The sequence below is a fragment of the Synchiropus splendidus genome, chromosome 4, assembly GCF_027744825.2.
Source record: "Synchiropus splendidus isolate RoL2022-P1 chromosome 4, RoL_Sspl_1.0, whole genome shotgun sequence".
Lineage (NCBI taxonomy): Eukaryota > Metazoa > Chordata > Actinopteri > Syngnathiformes > Callionymidae > Synchiropus > Synchiropus splendidus.
The window spans coordinates 14,666,667-14,690,329 of NC_071337.1; the positions used below are offsets into that span (position 1 = coordinate 14,666,667).

General features: G+C 40.9%; 1 protein-coding gene across 7 annotated transcripts in view; it reads right to left on the reverse strand.

Moving 5' to 3' along the window:
* Positions 1 to 11,156: 11,156 nt before the first annotated feature.
* LOC128757242 (potassium voltage-gated channel subfamily KQT member 4) overlaps positions 11,157 to 23,663 on the reverse strand; it is a 40,786-nt gene continuing 28,279 nt past the window's right edge. For 4 of the 7 annotated variants that reach the window (XM_053862365.1, XM_053862364.1, XM_053862362.1 and 1 more), the window contains 6 exons: positions 22,707 to 22,936; positions 22,530 to 22,629; positions 18,164 to 18,295; positions 16,807 to 16,945; positions 12,437 to 16,568; positions 11,157 to 11,337 (listed from right to left, as the gene is read on the reverse strand). In XM_053862365.1, the coding sequence (XP_053718340.1) occupies positions 16,365 to 16,568; positions 16,807 to 16,945; positions 18,164 to 18,295; positions 22,530 to 22,629; positions 22,707 to 22,936 (805 nt within the window). In that variant the 3' untranslated portion in view covers positions 11,157 to 11,337; positions 12,437 to 16,364. The remainder of the gene's footprint in view (positions 11,338 to 12,436; positions 16,569 to 16,806; positions 16,946 to 18,163; positions 18,296 to 22,529; positions 22,630 to 22,706; positions 22,937 to 23,663) is intronic. The other 3 variants (XM_053862368.1, XM_053862363.1, XM_053862361.1) reach the window with 1 other exon arrangement.

Sequence of the window (23,663 nt, forward strand, 5' to 3'; positions counted from 1 at the left end):
CCAGACAAAACACTGTTCCACAGTGGTGAAGATACTGGCAAGTTAAGCTCAGCAGGTGTTCTTGTTGAATGTTTCTTGAGGAAATATGCTTTTGTTTTCTCGCCTCGCAGATGTGTGAAAAAAAGAAAGAGTGAAAAAATAAATAGAACAGTATTTCTATGATGTAAAACTATCTTTGTTAAAACTACAGATGATTTAAACCAACATTTCATAGTGTGACATGAAAGTTCAGTTATGTATTTCCCTCCTGGTGGTCCTGGAAGTGGCAGCTGCTGCACAGACCCCAGAGATCCCCCATCATGGCTTGATCAATACGCTGAGGGCTGAATCAATAATTGTGACACGGCCGGGTGTCTGTAAGTGTTTGAGGGGGAGGGGAAGGAAACGCCCCAAATGAGAAGAAGATATGAAATTGTAAAACACTGATCCATAAAGGAATCAATGTAAGAACAGAGAGAAAGATTATAAACTTGGACACATTTGTTTAGCAGACAAGGTTTCATTTAATGTTTGGGATGTTTTACTCTATACTATATAATATAAGACATTACAAAACAAGCCATTGCTTTTGGAGAATAACTTCCAATCCTTGCTTCATGTGGAAGACAGAAGTCTGTGCCTTGACCTTGGATAGGTGGCAGAAAACTGTGCAGGTGCAGCGTGTCCTGAGTGACAGTAAACTAAACTTTAAGTATCTGTTTTGTAATGTCGTAGTCCAGACTACCTAACCCTCGGTCGAGTCAAGACCAACACTATGAGGGGGCAAGATCAAGACCAAACTGGATACTAAACACATTAGTCTATTTTCCAATGGAAATCCAAACAACCCAACTGAAGGCACCAAATCACTTTCAAATCTGCGCATTTCCCACCATCCCTGAATATCTTCATTGAAATGCCTTTGGCCCTATCAAAAGGACAAACAGACATATGGATGGTCGGACGGACGGACAGATAGATGGACGGACAGTGACCCGTAATAGATAAACTCGATTTCATTCATGTTGAATTTAGCGCTAACTGGAGGCTGAACTGTCCATTTCTCTTCGTGTTGGAGGTGAACATGCCTCATGACAAATGGGTGGCAGTAGACGTAATTGGGTGCATTAGCTTGAGACACCTAGTCCTCACCCAGCATGACCGAGAGGAGACTGAATCCAAATGCAGTCAAGACACCACCAAGGCCTTGAGCCCAGTCTTGAGATCGAGGGCAGTCTTGAGTACTCAACAACATGGTTTTGTACTATGAAATATATTGAGTTTACATTTGAAAAAAAAAACACATTTTATTCATGGACCGCATTTTTGAAACGATATCTATGTCTATATTACACAAAGTGTGGTCAGTTCTGTAAATAGATACATTATTGAGCTTGGAACTAAAAAATGAACCTCTTCTTTTGGCTAAATTATTCATGAACAGAGTGTGGAATGGAACATTCAACCACACTGGTATTTGAAAATGAGTATTGTAAGATGTTTCACAGATTTGTATTTCTTTATTTTTAATTACAAACCCCAGTCTACTGCAGAGACAAAATTGTTGTTTTTGCCCAGGGCAGCGATCAATGTAAAATGTTTATTAAGCATCTTTTTATTGAAGATGCAATGTAGTAAAATATAACAGAACTATTATAAAACTGACTTTAGATAAATTCAATATCAAACACATTCAATATCAAGCACATTTTAGTCATGGTAAGTGTAATAGTCGTAGTACACCACAGTAATCTGTGTATATCAATTAAGTAGTTCCCAATTTACATTTACCTTGACACTTTTTCCAAAGACACCAAAGAGGAGCCAATAGACTGGATTACTATTGCGACAACACATCATCAGTAGGGTAAAACTAACCTGTCTCACGACAGTCTAAACCCAGCTCACGTTCCCTGGTGCTCAACACTATTTTGCCCCAAACACTGATGCGCTCCTACTAGTAGTGCAACACACTATTTCTGGTAAGAAGCGAGTCATTCAGCCAACTAAACTATGAATGCATATGCATGACAAAGACACAAGACATATATTGTTACAGCCCAAGGGAGTCTCGAGACAAATGATTCATTTCCAAATTCTCACTGAATCACCTCCGCTCAGCGCTCGCAGTATGTTTCACAAGATCCGTGGGCGAGTGTGTCGTAAGCTTCATGTACACATTCAATATGAACTGGAGCCCAACCCGCCCCGTGATGACTCAGTGGCGACATGCCCTCCAGATGTTTTCACTGTGACACTTCTGGGCAGCAGCGGAAGACTCTAGCAGATATCAGTAGCGCTTTTGTTTCTGAGGTCATTTCTCGAAAATAGACCGAGCTGCAGAGGTTGAGGGCACATACGGAAACAATAGAGTCCAAACATACACAAGCAATGATCTAAGCCAGGGAGCGGCGTCCGTTTGCCCAAGGGAGCACATGAGACGCTGGGTGCTCAAGCCTAATATTTTTTTTCATGTAAAACAAAGGAAAAAAAACAAAAAATTTTTGGGCATTGAAAAAAAAAATGGAAAAATTAATCTCATACGGGTAAATCAATGGGTCAGAAAAGAGTTTGTAAAAAAGTTCAAAATGCCAGTTGGGTCCATTAGAGGCTGAACTATCTCACCAAGGTCTGTCTTATCAGACAAGTGATGTCACTTGGGTTTATTCATCATCATATCAGTATTATTATCACAAATGAAAGCAGCAGCCACACAGCAGTAGTTCCGAGGTAGCATGTTTGCTTCTCGCTAGCATGCGTTTTGTCGGAAATTCAAGGTGAAGCAAAGAGACACAGGATTATAGGCAGAGACCTGGTAGCTTGTCTTTCACCTGGTGTTTGTCAGCTACTCAACAGCAACAACAAAACCGCCATGTGTCAGTTCCGCAGCTGCAGATACTGAGGACAAAAAGTCCAACACAGTCCTCCCAAATTTCTGGGATCCTCATCATCAGCAGTACAGCGCGTCTTTCCACACACCTGCAGCCAAATTTACTCCAAAACAATCCGAAAGTTTCATGATTCACGGCAAAGCACACATGTGCCACCAGAAAACACACAGCTGTTTACAACTTATGTACTATCCTGGAACAGGAAATCCACCCGAGAGATGCAGGGGAACATTTGTCCACTCCTTCGTGAGGTCAGAGGAGAAGACCTCCACTCTAGCACAGCACAGCTGGGATTCCCAAACATGTTGAGCTGGATGATGGGAGGACCGTGATGCGCCAGCTTGGAGAAAGACTGGATTGTTCCTCCGGGCCCACGCACTTGGCTTGTCATTTCCCATCGCTGTATCCAGATTATTTTCTTTTTATCAAGTCTTAAAATATATCCCTAGAACTACCAGTACACACAGACCTGTGCAGTTAGTCTGGTTCCAGATAAAGTAGCGTTATAGATTGTTGAAGTACATCTGAAACAACAAGTCGACCATCGCAGTAAACCCGACGCTCAGGTGATGTGAAAATGCCAACTACCATTCAACCAAGCAGCAACATCATCGCTCAATATGATGACTACTGTTGACATAGCTGACCACGTCCTTGACGGAGTATCTTGTGTTCTCACTTGCTCGGAAACAGTCATGGATTCCTCCGTGCAGGCATGTCTGGAGTCTGGCCCGGGGCCATTTGTGGTTCCTGTAGCAGACTTCACACAGCCCACAGCCTTCGTTGTGAAAGGTATCATCTGAGTCGTGGAGGTGCTGTTAACCAGAGTATGTGAAAAATTCAAAACTTGTGACCATAAATTAAAAAAATAATAAAATAAAATAAAATAAAAAAGCTTCTCAACGACAAGAATTGAGCTGGTTGCTGATGTCTCCCGCCAAAGTCCTAACCACTTTGCGATATATACATTTCAGGGTTTGAAGTTAGACTCGTGATATTATGCGCCACCCACCGTTACGACACATATTTCAGCGGTTTGGATTCAAAATATACCTCCAGTTATGATCGAAACTCAGTCAACATGGATGTTATCAGTTCACTGAATTCACAGTACACATGACCCATTCCACTGGCCAACATCACGTGACCTTGGAAACTTTTCTAACTAGCTTACTTGAATTCAGAGTAATTCCAACGAAGGCTACAAATTCCGGAAGTTGAAATTTGATGGTGCTTCCTCATCGATGCTTGGTCACTTCAGCTGGCAGAGAAGTCATTCATGGCCATGTGACATCGAAGTAACTCTAAGGTGCCGTCAGCGCTTAGTGGCCCATGTGAGTGGGTGATGCGTTCTATGGAGATAGTCATCGAACAGGCAGATGTTTTAGGTGGAAAGCTAGACAGTAGGTGAGGGTTGGACTGGAAACCAACTGTCAAATTAGGAAGTTCATCATTTGGAAAGAAGGAGAACCTTCAGATTCACTTATCACAGTCACTTCCACTTGATGTCAAACGTTTCTTTTGCTGTGAAAACAACTTGAATTAACAAAATGAGCACATCAAAACTACCAGCTTGGACTCATAGCTGTTGTGAGAGATCCTCCTGAAATGAGTTCACTGGACTGGACTCAAATGCGTATCACAACATAAAACAGAATACAATCACAGCAACGCTATATATTGTGAAATAGTGCTCCTGAATAAGTTATATAGCATTCACATGGGCCAGCGAATGTCCAGCTAGGGTCACAAGTGGGTGAAAACATCTAATATCCAACAGTTTCTATGAACTCACAAGCCAATAATTGTTGGTATTTGCTCACAGATGGACTCACTTCTATTCGCTTCAATAGTCTGAATAAGAAACACAAAACTCTGACGTTAATGTAGACCAGAAAAACATGACAGAGCAGCCGCGGCAGCTATTGTTATCACGCTTGAGAAGATGCAGTGTCATTGATCACCATTTCGCTTGGTGCTTTTTGAGTCCAAATCCAAATTTAGATCTTTCATCATTTGTCCACAAGGTAGTCTGCCCAAAAAAGACACCTATTTTCTGGGGCACGAGCTGCAGACACTTGGATGGAGGTTTGTAAAGTTTACAAAAGCAGAGAATCTCTCGGAACTTTGGAACATCTCGATCTCTGTTCGGTGGATCACAAATGACTAAGGACTTTTTTATTTCAGTCATCTGCTGTCAGCTAAAATATATGTACACTCAGCTATTGAGACATTGATATGACTGGATTTAAACATCGCTCTGAATATGTCAACTTCTTCCACTTATTTGACAGAAAAGTTAAAACACAGCAATAATCGTCAGCGTAAACGCTTCCACGGCACGATGACTCATGTGAGGAAGGGTCCATTACATCATGACTCATGTGCTGGCTTCTTCTTCTTCTGAAGCCAGTTGCATACAAAGAAGTGACACATTCTTTTTCATTCACTGTTGACTCTCTCTGAAGATGAAGTCACAAAGTTCCACTCATGAACCATAAACGTCCTCTGACATTTGGATTTAGAATTAAATCACTCGTTCATTGGCTGAATTTAGGAAAGGTAGGTTATAGGCTGCACACCTCTCACTAGCCTTCAGTAAAATCCCCAGTGTGAACATCAAAACCAGCTACCAAAACAAAGGCAACTTCTACATTTGACTTGACTTGTCATGTTATAATCGGAGGAAGCCGTTCATGTAAATTGAAATTCCTTGGGAAACAGTCGGAATTCAACATAATGGGACCGCTCAACTCAAAGGGTCACCATCCTGGACTGGTGACCAGTCCTCACACACCAGCTGGCTCACAGACAGACTCCAAACTGCTGCGATCCCAATAAGAGAAGAAGCAGCAGAAAATGAGTGAGTGAATGATACGTTACATTGATTTTATTTTCCACTATTGACTCCGGACACATAAACGCTCATGAAATCTAGTCCCAGAAAAGCCTCTGCTGACGTGCTGTTTTCCTTCTCTTGCAGTTAAAACAAACAAGAAAAGAGAATAACTAAACATGTTGATGGATTCTTTGACTTCCAAAGGGAGGAAATGTAATATTGGACAGCTCAGGAAACGCTTGTTACAGCCAGATAGTCAGTCACCTACAGGGAGCAGCTGGAGGAGGCAGTTCATAGATTATCTCTCATTTACTCCCGCATCTTACCAATGATGTCATCTGTGAGCTTAAAAAACAGGTCTGCAGTGCTCTTCCCTTCCCCAAAGGGCCTGACCCTCACTCGCGCTCGATATCTCCGACAGTTGCAACACTCGGCTGAGATACACTGGTGGAGCTGGTGCTAAATATTAAAAGGCATTTCACTACTTTCTATTTTGAAATATTTTGAATCTGAAAATAATAATATATAAAATATAAATAATGAAGATTCTGTTGAATGAATTGGAAAGCCATTTGATTTGAACTCCCTCGCCGAGTTTGAGACATTGTGTGGCGTTGCCTTGTTGGTCCTACATGCAACTGCTTTTCCATTTAGATCACGTCTTTCTTTCATGGCCAGCTGCATTACACCGAGGCTGTGGTCTACATGAGAAGGTGAAATCGACACAGATTTCTCTTTTTTACTCATGATAAAACACACAATAGCATACAGAATATAAAGCATAAGTTTTTCCATGTGTTGCTTTGTCCATGTTATTTAGTAACTGTATGTTTAAAAAAGTCATGGGATAGCTCACAGTGACAAATCATCTATGAAGCTAGAAAAATATAAATAGCAGTTCAATAAAATTGTTGGCATCTTGATTTCGGTATGTTTCTTGCATACAGTGGTATAAAGTTATAGTGTAACTTTGACGTTACTTAGAACCACATACTTTCTCTCACATGGAGATGTGGAGGTTTGAGTCCTACTTAAGCCTCTTCAGAATTCAGTTCTTCAGTTCTTCCCAGTAATGTGAGGTAGATGATAGACACACATCTGTGAACGTCTGTTCAGAATTATGAGATGAAAAACAAGTGCAATTCTCACAAAAATGTGCAATTCTCAAGTCAAGTGTGAATGAAACCCGTTTGGGGAAACTGGTGCGGAGTGAGCCGTCGACTGTTTTCCACAAGTGAACAGGAGCCCTTTGGCCCACAGGATGAAGTTTTATTTTAGTTGGAGGAGCAGTTCAGAGGGACAAGAGTGAAGCTTGAGAGGCAGCAGCAGGAGTCCGGAGAGTTTACTTATTCATCTGCTCAAGAGCTAAAATCAGTTTTGAGAACAGTATTGGCGATGGATTTTGATTTGGTTCTCATGACCTTCATCACAAGTACGTTCTAGAAAAGAGCTCTGGTCGACGCTATCTGCTTGCATTTGGCCCAGAACTGGGGGTTACATTCCTGGATGCCACTGGAACATTCAGCATCATCTCCCATGTGATTCCACGGTACACAAACGGTTTCCATGGAGACGCAGACAGAAGCAGGGCCAACAGAAGCAACGGGCAGCACACTGAGTGGACTGTTTGAGGACAAATGTCAAAGTAGTGAAGCAGAAATGGACCAGTGCGCTCAGCTCTTTAGAAACGTTTCTTCAGTTGAGAGGGACTGTGTTGCGCTGCATCTGGATTTTTAACTCCATACAATTAGGATTTGTCTTCCTCCTTGTTGAGGAGTTCATGTTGAAACTCATGTTTGCAGATTCCACAATAAGATTTGAAGTAGCCACCTGCTCCTGTGAAGGCTGTAATGTGTCCGCACAGTCATCCATCAGTCTGCCGTCCGCACCGCTTGTACCCATCCACTCCAACTGGAGGTGGCCAGCCTCCAGCTAACGTGCAAAAGAATAGAAGTCACAGACAGGTGTTATCAGATTCCAGCCTTGTCAGTGAGCTTTATCTTCCGGCCCTGCCACCTCCTCCCGCAGCTACTATCTACCCTTCCTCTATATTCCTGCTCTTTGACATGTCCTTGCTTGGCTTGCTGGGATTCCCAGCATATTTGAGATAGGCTATCACTCAGAGGAGGGACGGTGAATAAACAAGGACAAACAGTCGGGAGGTGTTCCTGCAGGAAGACACAACAAAACAGCTAGGGCTTCTCCTGGACTGGCTGCCTGACAATAACCTGGCTCCTGTGGTGGGTCTGGTGCTGCCTCCTGCTGGTGGGAAACTTGGTTGTGTGTCCTCAGGCGCCTGAACAACTGGAGAAAGATAATTCAGATACTGTAAACACTACAGCAGCAGCAACATCATTACTTACGTTAGGTTTCATTTTAGATCAAACCAATCCTCCAATTCTTGTCTGTGTTTTATATATGTATCATATTTTACTCAGACACTTATTACAGTACTGTCTGTTTGTCTGTCTATTATATTAATATTAATGTATACATTTGAGGTTTAACTACAAGGAAAAATGCTTCCATTATACCAGGAGATTACATGTTATTCTAGTTTACTGTTCAAAGAATTCTTGGGTTTGTTGTCGCCTGATTTAAAATCCTGCTTTCATACTGCAAAGTACATGGACAGTTATATTATAGAAACCAGTAATTGGCGCAGGGATTACTGAGAGACTCCATATCTATGCGAGTGGTGGTCTATATGTGCCCTGTGATGGTGACCTGTCCAGGGTGTCCATTGCTTCTTGGCCCCACCCCTTGGTAAATCATGAATGAATCATAAAAAAAGAGCGAGAAAAGTGAAACTCCAACTTGACAAATGGTCCTAGAGCACGACTTAAAATGTCATGACAAAGATTTGATAAATGCATGAGTCAAACCTCTTGCTCTCAGTGCAGTCAAAGGTGGTGACCTTTTCGGGGGCTTTGATTGGCACTTTTTTGTTTTCAGTCTCTGAGTCAATTCCTTAACCATGTAAAGTCCAAACCATTAAATAACTGACACAAAATTCCATTTTTTTTTAACTAGGTACCTTTATTGGTCCCCTAAACAAACAAATATAAAATATATAAAATATAATTGTACATAGGTTTAAATCAGGTCACAATGCTAAAAGAATATTTTTCAAAACAAAAACATAATAAAACACATACAAATCCAACATGAGTAATTCCAAACATAAAAAAAGTGTTACTGTAATGCAGTAATGAGAAATCCACAAATATAGCTCTGTTATAGTTATCTGTTATAGTTAAAGTTATACAATTTCAAAATAAAAGACTGTATGTGGCTTGATGTTATGATATATAATGCACGATTTAAATATAAATGACAAATGACAATGACTTGGAGTTACATGACCTGATATATCTGCAGATTTTGAACACTGTTTAACTAAAACATAGGTCTATTGGTGTTTCAATAAAAACATTTTTCTTACCTTTTCAAACTTGGCTAAACGTTTCTTCAAACTGTACCTGTCCAACTCGTAAGTCATGACGATCACTGCCCCCTGCTGACACAACCGTGCACTACACGTGTCTGATTGTATACATCAGGTTTTTCAGTGGGGAAAAAGAAAATCTCACTGACCATGAGCAGGACTGAAACTGAAAAACTCGTGTATCAAATATGACACGTTTGGCGTTATAGGGTTAAATATTACCAATCAAAGTATGTTGTTATATCTCCAGTCTCCCCAACAGTCTGGCTCCATGCCAATCTTGTATCAATATTTGTGTGGTGGCCTTATGTTATATGAGGTACGTTATGTGTTTGCTCTGTTTTACGACACCACCTTGATCCAGGGAACTGAAATGACAGTCAAGTGAAAACCTTTTGATTTTACATTTTCCTTAAGTCAGGATCATTTAATCTGGCTGTATTACCACATGGAATGATGGGAAATGGCAACAATTTAGTTCCCAGACACACAAAGCACAACATTCCCCTGCTGTCACATCAGCTTTGACAGGTTTCTGCTCCATGACCAAATATGAGAATCACATGGCATTGAGTCAGTCAGATCAGTGCCTTCAACTTAATGTGAAAACACTGAGATGATGCAGTCTTATTTAATCTCCTAGTTCATCAACATATTTAGAAAAAGAATACAGAAAACCCCTATTTTATTAACTACATATTTTTTGACCAGACACTGTCAGTATGGAGCGCATCAAGGGAATTTGAAAAATATCACAATTACACGGGTGAACACGTGAGACAGAGATATGCTGTAACAACATTGACCCCTGGTGGCGCTTCCGATATTAACATCAACAAAGAAACGCCGGTAGATCAAATGAAAAATATTTTTGTTTGACTGCAACAGCTTGAGCTTTGGAGAAAGAAATGTGAATAATGCAAACTTCAACCGACAATCGCATCATTTTCCATTTAAGTAAGAGAGAAAAACATAGACCACCAGAGTCCGAGCAGTTCAGACATCTTTTACTCAACCGTCAGATGCCTTGCGTTCTGTGAGGTTCCACATGTCCTTCCTTTCACCGAAATTTTAACACTTGAAAAACAATCTCACCAAATAATGGCGAGGACGTCCTTAACTGCATTTCAGCCGTTTAGCCAGAACCGGAAGTACCCACCTGTAGAGCCTCGCTACAGCTTTTCCCATTGGCTGCGATCATGGAGGGCGCGGCGAACATCCGTCAGCACAGTCCATGTGTCACGTGTGTATTTGTCTGGACGTAGTCTCTCATTGGAGGAGCTCATGTCACAGGGTTTTACTCTTAGGTGCTCAGCATGCCATACTCATATAGTTTAGATTCTCTTTTACTCTTAAATGTAATTATTCGCTTATATCTCCAAATTGACGTCTATGAACTCCAGAAGACATTAAGTTCACCTTATGTGCATTTATTTGTTTTTACCAAGATCTCTTAGATCTTGGTAAAAACAAATCATCTAACTATATATATATATTTTTTTAATATCACTTATCCCTATTTGTTCCCGCATTGCAAATCGAAATAGATTTACTTGTTCACAAAAAATCTGGCCATAACTACATTTCATATTATTTCTTCAGAACTCTTTCCAGCTTAATTTTGACAACATTTTTGTTTGTTTGTTTGGTTTATTGCACCTTTTTTTCAAAATGCTCTTTTCCTGTGGCAGCAATGGTTTTAAGGCCATTCAACTAAGTCTAATCGGGTTCTTTGTGCAAACTAATTTTGCCCGTTTTAAATATATGAACTGTTAGTTTAATTGAGTTTACTCAGTTTATACAAAAACATTTTTTAAACAACCGAGTTATATGAGACGACGAGTATCACATCCATTGTAGCTGTGATTCCTAACATTGAAACAGAAACACTGGATCTTCTGTGAAGGCGCCTTAGCGCTGCGGTCCTTCCCACAGTCAGGAGAGCACAGATCGACATGAGACACTTTAATGAAACAAATAATTTATTAAGTCAAGTGAACTGAGTTTACTCTCAGTTGATGCACTACTCTGCATCGGGTTCAACGGTTAAACAGAAGCATTCGAATCAAAAGTCAGAGCTACGCTACGCGCCGTTTTCAACCAGTGGCTACATTACATAGACTTGGAAGAGGTTATTGCTTTGATCACTTCCTGCTTCATGATGACAACAAATCCGGCACCTACTGTCACTGCCCTATTTGCTTCTTCATCCCGTTTTGCTTCCAGGGCTCAGTTTTATGTCGTCATTTCCTGGCCGCATGCGCACATTGGAATTTCAAGACGTAATTTCCTGTCCACATGCGCACATGGGTGTCGCTGCTTGACACATAAATTAGAATAAAATTAGCAACGTCATTGCGCCACGCCTCACTACACACTCGTATTTCATCAAGAGAAGCAGAATTTGAATTACTAAAGTACTACGCCGACGCATTAACTGTATTTTAACCTTATTTTATATATATCACTACATTTGACCTGTATTCAACAATTCGGATATTTTAACAAGATTTCAGATAAAATAATTGATCTTTCTGTGCAATTTGCACGCAGTTTTCAATCTTGCCTACGATGTTTTGTATATAAAATAAGTTTAGTCATTTATAAATAATGTTGGTGTGTTTTCATGTTTTGTTAATAAAATGTAATCCTCAGAAAAGTTGTGATTCAATGAAAAAGACGTTTGTCCTGTTGTTTATTTGGTTGCAATAAACCAAATTAACCACTGAGACCTCGTAGGCAAGATAGAAAACGGCGTGCAAATTGCACAGAAAGATCCAATTATTTTATCTGAAATCTGTGACAATCAGTGATGTTTGTAAAATGTCCACTAGGTGTCGATAGAGAAAAATAAATAAACAAGAAGAAGGACTAACAGGCTATAAGATGAACAAATAAACAAGGTGACCATCACAAAAGTTTCCTTTGGACGATTCATCAAACAAAACAAAATCTTGTTAAAATATCCGAATTGTTGAATACAAGTCAAATGTAGTGATATATATAAAATAAGGTTAAAATACAGTTAATGCGTCGGCGTAGTACTTTAGTAATTCAAATTCTGCTTCTCTTGATGAAATACGAGTGTGTAGTGAGGCGTGGCGCAATGACGTTGCTAATTTTATTCTAATTTATGTGTCAAGCAGCGACACCCATGTGCGCATGTGGACAGGAAATTACGTCTTGAAATTCCAATGTGCGCATGCGTCCAGGAAATGACGTCATAAAACTGAGCCCTGGAAGCAAAACGGGATGAAGAAGCAAATAGGGCAGTGACACCTACGCTAGATAAAGGGCAACGAGCTGGAATGTCGAATGGCAGCAAGTCAGTGGATGGAGGGAAGAGGAAGAACATGCAGATAAAGTCATGCAAGTATCATTCACGGAGACGGCTTCTCCCTGGACGAGCGCCCCCTAGTGTCCTCAGAGGTAGTTGTGCGGAGGCCAGTCGACTCATGGTAGGACACATGCAGGTGGTGGTGTTGGAGCCTCCAAAGTGAGTTACACAGGATTACAGTGCTACACTAGCGACATCCACAGGAGACTATTGTACAACAGTGTATGTTTCTTCAAAACAAATGTGATCAAATCGTCAAGATAAAGCAGCATAATAAGACAGAATTGTTGCATCAAACCACAAGAGGGACGTTGAAGGCACATGACTTCATTTAGCAACAGTCCAACCTAAAGTCTACCACTTAAAATACTGCATGGCTTTTAAATACTTTCATCTTCTTAACATAATGGTCCTACAACATAACATATTTTTCCCCTCATGATATTGAATTATTTCCATCACAGTCGTTTTTTTTCTTTTTCATATGTGACTTTTCCCACTTCATTTCCATTTAGTTATATGATAAAGTAGAAAACTGTCCCTTAAATACTACTTCAGTGGATTTAAGGGACAGAAATCACCTAAATAAATTAAGTAAATAATATCTCCTTGCATCCTTGTTTATTTCTTCCCACCTACTATAACATCTAAAATATGTTTCATTAAATACTTCTAACAATAAGCTTATAAAGACGCCCCCCGGCAGCGCGCCGATCTTGGCTTTGAAGATATGACAATAAAATTCAACTATTGCACTTGTCTTGAGCTGGTCACCCTTTCAAACGTGAGAAGCTAAATATTTCTCAGAAGGGGCTGTATAAGACTGAAAAGAAGGTCAAAGAGTATGTAAAAATGTCATTAGAATTTTATATTTTCATTTTTTTAAATAGACTAAATTTTATAAAGTAATGAAATGCCACTTGAATATGATAAACATGTATGCATATTTAAATAATAATCTAGGATAAATGCCAACTGATCAACAGGAAATAGCAACTGTCAGGAGAAATAATAGCGAAATATGACTCAGATTGACTCTAATTTTGTGGGTGACCGCTAACATGAACAATCCAAGTGAGGGGTACCTTTGTGCTGCAACAATGATTTATATATATATTGCTTTTAATTTCCAGTAGGAGCTGGATTTTGTTTAATGTGCTGTAACACCACCAGTAAGCTGCTCAAGCACTTAGTGTTAAAGTGAATTGTGAATATAACTGGGGGCGATTCGACTCAACATTGTGACCACAGAGGGACACTTCAGAGGAGATCACTCAGCCAAGGTGAGGGCTGTCCTGCACTCAAAACACTGGCCTTTGCATGAAACATAAATAAAAGCTTGGCTTCAGTTTTACAAAAAATAGCTTTCAATTGAAAAAGCACCAAGTGTCTTGAATGGACGGAGGAACAAAGATCACTGTTGTGAGTTTTTTCAATGAGTTTGTCAGTGTCTGATAAAAAGATATTTCCACAAGCAGTTTGTGTGTGTAAACGTGATCATCCGTGTTGTGATTTACATCTCTCCAAAGAGCTTCAGAAATGTACTGCCTTTCTGTTTTAAAATGTTTTCTGTACCAGAGAATCAATATTTGTATTGAAACTATAAGCAGGTATTAAATAAAACTGATCTGAATTTATTGTTATAAGTCAAGAGTTCTCGATTAAATGCCACATTTAAATATAGTGAGTGGTTATTCTGAGGAAATCCTGCCTGTAAATTAAGAAAATTATTTCACTTTTTTTTTAAAGATTCATAAATAACTTAAAATAAATAAATTAAAACGATTGTAATCTGTTGATCAAAAAGAGATGGCTTTGTAAAATAATTGAAAAAAAAAGTGATTACAGCAGCCTTAGAGAACGTAACTAAATATAAATTAGAACATCTACTAACAAACAAAATCAGTGAATAAAAACAGTCACTTTTATGTTACACACATTTCAGTGCATGATTTTCAGAGAATAGAAAACCAAAATCAATAGCGACAACATAATTGTAATACTCTTATCAAGTGCCTAAGTCTCATAAGTAAAGGGTCTTTGTGTGTGCGTGTGCTCTCCAGTTTCGTCGACCACAACAGAACATCTTCTGAGCAGCGACAGGATCAACGTGACAGTAATGCCTTTCAGTTAGACTGGGGGTCCGACTGCAACCTACCCTGGAACTGTTTCCATCACACATGCAAGAATAATAGTTCAATATTCATGCAGAACATCTGGACCGTCCACATGAGAGAAACTGCTAAAGTGTTTTTTTTTTTCTTTCTTTTTTAAACAGCAGCACCTACATAGTTGCTGACCACAGCTGTGTGTACAGTAGGTTCTGATGACTGGACCAGTTCTGAGCAGCACGTGAGGTGGGTCATGTTGTGTAACCAGCACACCTGACCTGAGGTTGGATGTGAGAAGCGCAGCGCGGCCCGGAGAAAGTACCCGAGCTGCCTAGTCCTAGAGGGGGACCAGTGGATTAGCTATCAGCGGAAGCAAACTAGCAAGGGCTTTCATTATTAGACGATAAATAGGGAGGTTTTTTTGCAGATGGGCTTGATTTTTTTTTCCAAAAAAAAGAGACATTGTGATTCAAAATGAGCAAATTCAAAGTAAAGCTGGCCAAAAATGATCCATCCACCTGGTTATTGCCTTGATCGTGAAGTTCTGCACCTGACCCCGCCGAGGTCTGAAAATACACTTCTTACCTAAAAATCATATCCTGATAATCACACGTGCAGAGCATGTATATATTTGCTGTTTAAGATACGACTTTAAATTCATCAATATTTGTTGTAATGACATGTTCCAAACGCCAGTGATTTATCCGACTAGCTAATTTCAATACATTTAATTTTTCGGTTTAAAAGTAACGCTGGTTTATTACAAACGTGATGCTAAGTCCACTGATTCAGGACATGAAGATTTGCTCCTGCCTTCTGTGCTTGGTGTAAAGTCCCATGACACAATAAGAAAAGCAGTGAGACAGCGCAAACCTCCGCCACGCAGCTCATGTCACGTGACTTCATACAACAGCCTACATTCAAATCAATTGTGCTTGCTCGCCAACAGGACGTGTCCGGACAGGGTTGTCGAGGTAACTGCAAAACTAGCAGCTCAAGGACGCCAAACAGTTAAGCTAGCATCACGTTAGCATAGCCACGTTAGCTGAGCTGTTTTCACGAGTCTCAAAGCAATAGCCATCATCTAGGAACCCTAAATGATGAATTGAGAAAAGCATTTGCTTTGCAAGTTTCTTTTACTGATGTTTTCCATGTTTTATATGGAGGAAGAAAACATTTTTGCTAGTTGTGAACAGAGCAGGACTGTAAAAGTGAAGGAAGGTTTCTTCAAAACGTTCCTAAATCCAGATGGTGCTCCTTAAACTATTGTCCTGAAATGCTTATTTAAACACCTTCAAAGGTTGCTTTGCTGACGGACAAAAACATAACCTCTCTGGCCGTGGTGACAATCCCAGGGGGCGCTACAAGACCATGTACTGATCTAGCCCTTTAATTGGATGGATCATCTAAAACTGTGGATTAGGGTGTGAGCAAACCTTGTGGGTTCAACACTGAAGAACGTGTGAATAGTCGAACACTGATTTTCTGATGCAGGACTTTTTTGACCCCATCTCTTTTTCCAGGGTGCAGAATCCACCCCTCCTGTAGTTCTTCTCATTGTGTGAGAGCCGAGAAAGAAACAGGATTCAATAACATAAACAAATCACAGCGCTGAGAAGAGAGTGTTTCAGTAGTAAAGTTGCTCAGTGGCTTCATCGCCACCTCTGACCTGTCAGCTGCTGCTCTCTACTGGCTGCAGCTATGAATGAAATACATTTGGCTGGAAGACTTCAAGACACGTCTCTGTCGCTGTTCATCGTCACTCCATGTTCCCACTCTCAGACTGAGAGATGTTGAGTGTGTTTGCAGAGGGGAAGAGGTCTCTTTGGTCCGTGGGGCTCTGGTAGTCCGAGGTCAAGTCTGGGTCCAGGAGTGAGGAGAGGGTGAGGTGGGACGAACCTTTCTTGAGGCACTGAGAGTAGAAGTTCAGCAGAAGGTCCAGCTTGTTCTCTATGGACTGAACCTAGACACACACATACACACCTTAAAGATTGTTCACCAATAACAACAACATTCTGAGATGAAGAAACAGGCTGTGATCAAGAATAACAACACGGATTCCCTCATTTACTCTCAGAATTCTGACCAGTTTATGGTCTTCTTTCTTCTATACTCTGAACTTGTCTGTGACTCTGAGCTGGTCACAGACAAGTTCAGAACATAGTTGCTCTTTCCTGTCAGCTAAATCACATGTGTGTTACCTGTTTCTCCACCTTGACAACCCGTCCCATCATGCTCAACTCATCCAGAGGATCCAGTTCTGGCGGAGTCTTCTCTCCTTTCTCAGGCCGGGCTTTTTTGTCCGTCTGCACAGCCCCTCGCCCAATGATTTGATCCACCCTTGACCACAGACAAGACAGCCACTTAGACATTACATTACATCATTTGTTTCTCTCCACAGAAAGAGGTTTATTACCGGCGCTCAAGAGCAAGACATGACTTGTTCCCTGCTTCAAAATATGGGATACAAGTGTGATATTGATGAGTCCTACTGTAAACTGTAGACTCCAGATACAACATGGAGGCCATACGCAGGAGGGGTTTCAGGCTTTCAAGGTTCAGTTGAAGAAGCAGTGCATTTTATGATGCAGCATAGCATCACAGTGATTCGACAGGTGAGGTTCAATTAACAGTTTAAGACAGACACAGTGCGAGGTTCTGGATCTCAACAGGGGTCACAGGATTTTTGTATCAGGCCATGAGTTTAAATCAGAGAGGTCAGTATTTACGTTTTTTTTTCTCTGATATTGCGGGGATGACGAAAACATTTATAACGTACGACTTGCTAGCTACATCTGAGGAGTACTGCACAAAAGCACCATAAAGCTGGGATTTCTGAAATTCTTAACAAAAAAAGTTTAAACCTACATACCACATAAAAGCATTTGTAATTCATCTTGAGAATTTTTAAATAAAATTTATATAGCATGAAAACATATATATTATCATGGGATCACTGCATTTTTACAACTGTCTTATAATAATAAAGGCAAAAGGTCATTTAAATTACTGACTCCTTATCTTCTGTACGTCTTTTGGCTTGACAGACAGAGTATATACAGTAATGTGGCCCCTTTGGACACTGTGTGACGGCACACAGGGGTGTTCTAGTGAATAGTGTGGTGATTTATGTGAAATATTGAGTGTGAGAGAAAGAGTAAAACCTACAACATGCTCCATACTTATTCGTCCTCACAGTTGCAGAGCACAGAGGATCTGATGACGGAGATAAACTGACAACTCATGCACCACACCAGCAGATCTTTTCATAGGCCTTGTTTTTACGTAGTTTATTGGAGCTTTGCTGTACATATTTTTGTTTCATGAAAAAATGGTGTTGTAGGTCTCTTTGTAGTTGGCCTAATGTTTACCTTTCCATTTCAATGCTGAATGATTTTTTTGTTGATTGTTCCTGTGGACTGTGTGCAACGCATCAGCACTATTATTGAGTTTCACCTTTTCTTGTAAATGTTGGTGGCAGGGGAAAAAATAAAACTTGCTACATGTTCCAACAGCAACAGTACTAAACCTTGATATTCTAAACAAGAGCCGACTTACCGCGTCTGCAGGCTCTTGATGCGTCCCAGCATATCCAGATGTCCAGCAGAGTACTGCTCGATGACGTCCTTCACGTCATACGGACGTAAGGTTTCCTTAAACTTCCGCTTGGCCACAAGGAACTTCAAAATCCTACGGACACACAGGACACACTGCTGACACTCACGTGGGTGTATTATTAGAATCCACATCAACGCGCACACAGTAAATCTTGTGTAAATGCCGGATGAAGACAGGCTATCACGGAGTCCGGGCCCTTTGGAATAACAAGATTAATTACAGTCAGAGTGACCTTATCATTCACAAACAGCCTGCTCAAAAGTGCCACGTCAGAGCAGGCACCACGCGCTACTAAACCAAGCGGATATGGATGCGCCATGACAACATCTCCAAGAGACATTTGCTTATCAGAATTTGCTACTTCAGCAATTACAGCGCTGCAGATAGTGACGTGCACCACGCACACCTCTATCATGACTTCCACCGGCGCCTCCTCCTTTGTCAAGGTGACAGACCCTCGCTGCTTCCTCACAGACCACCATCTTCCCCATCACACAAGAGAATACTGAATGTGTGGCTGAATGTGCGCTCGGAATTGATGACTGTGCAATTGTTTTTATATGACACTGATCAGAAGCTAGAGTTCACCAGTATGGAAAGTATTTTATCAGTGCGCAAGAGTATTTAATTTGGAAGGTCAGAAAACAGATTCAAAAGACAAGATTAAAAAACAAGCATGACTACTTAGACTATGAATGAAAAATAACTTTTTAAAGTTGGATATGTAGGACCATAACTCATGTGGTCTGTAAAACGTTGAGGGGCTGGTTGGTTCAGTTCTTCTGAGAAGCTTTTAATTTAAAAAAATATATAAAAATAAAAAATTAAAAAAAAACAGAACTAACACAAATTGGTTTCTATAGCAGTTTTAAAAATGGTGAAAAGCTGATATTTCTTTCTTTAATGGCTCAAAGGTGACAAGTTTTTAATTTGTGTCAGAGAGTTATAAAATAGCTAGGAGTCTTTACACTTCCAATTTGGACACCGTCTTGGAGGTTGGAGGTTCGACATGTACAGTATGAGTCCAGTTCTCTATGTTTCATTTCTAGTCCTGTGAGAAATGCTGGCTCCACAGAAATGCCCTGAAATATCAAATGGAGACTATGACACACACACACACGCACATGCTCATCTTACACAGTGATGGATGGCACCTCAGCAGAAGAGATGGACTAGTAAAGAAAAAAGGAAGGGAGGTTTTTCTCCAGCTGAGGATCCTATTCCTTAAAGTCAGATGATAAAGCCCACTGTCATGGTCTCTTACAAAAGGCCAGGGGTCGCACAAAGTTGCACAAATGGAGCTGTGCTTGAGACTTGTGAGGTCAAGTGGAACCATGGAGGGTCTGATTTGTTTTCATGGTGCCGCACCTCATCTCAGGAATAACATAAACATGAGGCTTTCTAAGCGCTATATGGCAAAATATTCTACAACATGAGAGGAGCACCCTTTGAAAATGACAATCCAGACAGAAAGAGCATCAAGGCATTAAAAAGTTGCGCTTCACTGCCAGGAACCTCTTCCCCTGGCACAGCACCACTTCCCGATGATATTTTTGCCAACGATCTTTCTTATTTTGCGTGTAGGTGCATATTTTTGTGCCTGCATGGGTCTCAGGTGTGTGACTAGAAGACAGACAGGGGAAACAAGAGAGCGGGTGATTTGACTTGGATCCTCCTGGGATTTACCTATAATGCTGCCCATATTGCTTGGTCATGTGAATGTGACCCGAGACCACCTCTGGCTCTGCTGCACCAGTTCCTGACTGAAACGGTGCGTATAACTGGAAGTGCCACTCCTCCCAGTTGCTGGGAAGAAAGTGTCATCTGTGGCCCCAAAACGTACAGAGAAAATGTTCTCGCAAATCAGCAGAGGTGGGTTTCCGATGGTCTCTGATTACATGGCCGGGTCGGTGGATTCAAAATGACGGATGCTGACAGAAGGTCGACCATTGCAAGGAAGATCCTTCACCAGAAATGACTCGCTCACTGCTAAGTGTTCAATATTGGACAGGCACCGTCTTATGTGTTCAGTCTGACGCAGGGATCAAATAAGCGCAGCAGAACTGATGACACCAAGTAAAAACCACCGGCCCAACAATAACAAGCATGTTTATTATAGAGACTGCAAACACGGACAAATTTTGTCTTTTATGCAGTATTGGATTTAAGTATGAAACACAGCAAAGGAAGAAATTCGCCCTCATTTCTCCTCCCCCCATCCCCTCCCTCACCAATCCCTCTTTGCGTAAAATGAACAACGTGCACATTTTATTTGGGCACTGATAAAACGCACGCATCTCGCCAAAGTGAGGTGTCAGCAGTAAAGCACTGGTGCGCAATTTGGTGCTACACAGACATCAATCATGGGCGCTGCATGTAAATGTGTGCGTGCGCTAACACCTGCTGTACACACCTGCACTATCTATAGGAACTGCCTCTTGTCTCTGGTGTGCGGCCCAGAGCAGCTGAGGTCAGAGCTCAGTGCTGAGTCAAGTGCACGCCCGAGGAGAGATCATAGAAACCAAATTACTCATGTAATACTCCGGATCAATATCAATCTGCCAGGGCTGGCCCTTGTCGCCAATATTGCCAAAACGCGTAACTCAAGGATAATGACAAAGTTAAGGCCAGGGTTGATTCACAGGAACCGTGGGACGACAACAATTTCAAGCATTTACTGTGATACAGCAAAGAAAGTCGTGCAAATGAAGATGATTTGGTCAAAGAGTGACCCTTATAACATGCTGGTTAATATGTTTAAACAAAAAAAATAGCAGCCACAACTGACAGCATTTTCACTGGAGCTACAACAACGCAGCTTCCCACACAATAATTGCTGAATATAGAAAATCAAACTCCAAGAGATGCATCCAACGACATAGCTCTTGACAAAATATACCAAAGCAAACTATTAAAAAAGTGTCATTACATGATCATGACTTGCAGATGATTTCTGTGTTGAGTTTTAATATGTACATCAGTCACTTCCCATCAGTACTGATACATATACCTCATATTGCCACCATAACCTTATATACTAAATATTCTATCTTGTCTTAACTGTATACTGATTGTGTTGAACTCCCAGGTTAAGAATGATGCGTAGATAGGAGAAGATTGTCGGTAGCATTCAGCATCCAAAAGAAATTTGCCGATATTCAATCAGAATACAATTTCAGACATTCAGAAGCGATTTAAATTTCACAGAAAGTATGTACAAGTAACTATGTAACCTCAAGGCTGCCGATGTTGTTCTGAGTGAATATGAAGTAGCACTAGTCGTGCAAACATTTTCCTCATCCCTCCTTACACACCTGGAACCCACTTCTATTAAATCAACAAGGTTAACCTACCGATTAAACCAGGGTCCATCAGAGTATAGGTGACGCTATCAAGCATTTCAGGAAAATTCCGTTATCTATGACGATATTGATGCAAAAACATGATCCAATATTTCTTTTAGGATATTACCAAAAACAGAGTTCCAGTTAGATGACCAAGTCCAGCTCAATTTAAACATGTAAAGTAAACAAAATATCATGTACTAAGCAATAATGTTAACATCACGGTTTTGATGCTCCATCACCTCTTCCTCCAGTATATCATCTCTTGTTTGATAGATATAATGGGTGTAATAAACCATGTCTGCTTAGACTGACAAGGTTTGCAATATTAATATGAACATTGCCTATAATGCAACTAGGAATGCAAGAGACACTTCTCCTGGAACTTTTATCAGCCAGTTAAGTTTGGATCCTGCAACACACGGAGAGAAAACAAACTGTGGACGCTCGACACAGAATGGTGAGTTTCCAAGGCCCACTGCTGACAATAAGAAAAAGACTCTGACCCAAACATGCATGACAGTCAGAAAGTTATGCATAACCGGCAAATAACAGATTCCACCAGGGTAAATGAACAGCCTGTCTCTGTGTTGGAAGACAGCGGACAGATTCACCTCAAGCCCTCCTACTGGGATGTATATTTCATTGATGTAGCTCTGCCAGCGCTCCACCAGTGTACACTTCAGTTGTCCTTTTGACTACATAGTCGCTGAATTGTGCCTGCAAGGGTTTTCATTTTCAGTCCAGTCAATAAAGCATTGTCTAAATTAAGGTGATATTTATGGTACATTTTTCCCAGACCGTGTTCTGTAGCAGTCATAACTACTAACAAATAGATAGCCAATGTTTTATCTGCGATCGGTATCAGTGATCAGCAACATTAGACCTGCTGACAATAATGTCTGAGAAGTTGTACTGCGTTGCCACAGCACATATACAAGTGGAGTAAATGACTGACTGACCTGACAGCTCTGATAAGAGTCTTCACAGCCGGAATAACGTCCTCCATGGCCACATCACAGTACGGTTTGTCTTCCATGCTGTCCTCTCCAACTCCCTCCACTGAAAAGCAAGTACAATAAAAACCCTGGAAGAATAATGCGCCAATATGACATATTTGCGTCTATGGTGCTACTCACCATCAGCGGGAGGTCGAGGTTTGAGACGAAGGGAAGTTCTGAAGCGAGTTCGGTCGTTGAAGCTCCAGCTCTTCTGAACCTTCCCGGGGCTGGAGGCCTCCGGGACGTTCTCCTGACTGGGCGAGTTTCTAACGCCGGGCGTGGGCGGCAGGGGGGACGCCTTATTTCGAATTGTTTGAGAAGATCGTGAATTATTCATCCTGATGCGATCCCTGAAGCCAATTTTGCTGCTGTCAGAAAAGACAAAACCATGAACAACAATGGCCACATTATTATGCCTCTGTAATAAAAGCGTCATTGGTCTTCACAAAAGTCTAGGGTGAGTTTCCCAGGTGGCATTTGGAAACATCAAAACGGCTGCCAAGGCATTAAAAGTAAAATTATGTTAGTCAAGAAATTAAGATCTTTCAGTTTGTAACAGACAAACGGACAAACAGATAAAGACACTGTCTGTGGATGAAAAACAGACAAGGACTTTTCGACACAGTGGAAAGTCAATAATGGACCTAAGACTCCCTGAAGTACTGAAATCCTGCCAACAAAACAAGCAAATATCAGCATTAAAGAGCTGCGATACAAACTGCCCTGTTCCACTCACCTCAGCAAAAGTGTTGGATCATCTATTTACAGTTGCAAAGCTATTTCTAACGACGCTGTTGGAACACACTCGCGAGAGAGCTCCTGCTGTGTCGCCACTTACACGTTACACACTGTCACGGATCCATAATGCAAACGTCATGCACGGCAGAGCAATTCTGACTGAGTGGCTCGACACCACATTTTACGATGATATACTCTTTGTGCCGCGTGTTCTATAGCCGGCCATTTGAATTAAAAATTAAATGCTTATGGAATGTCAGAGGAAACTACTCCGTAGATGAAATGCTTCAGACAGGTTGAAGGGAACGGGGAGGACAAGAGTGAAAGACCTTTGCAAGCTGTTAAACGATTTGGATG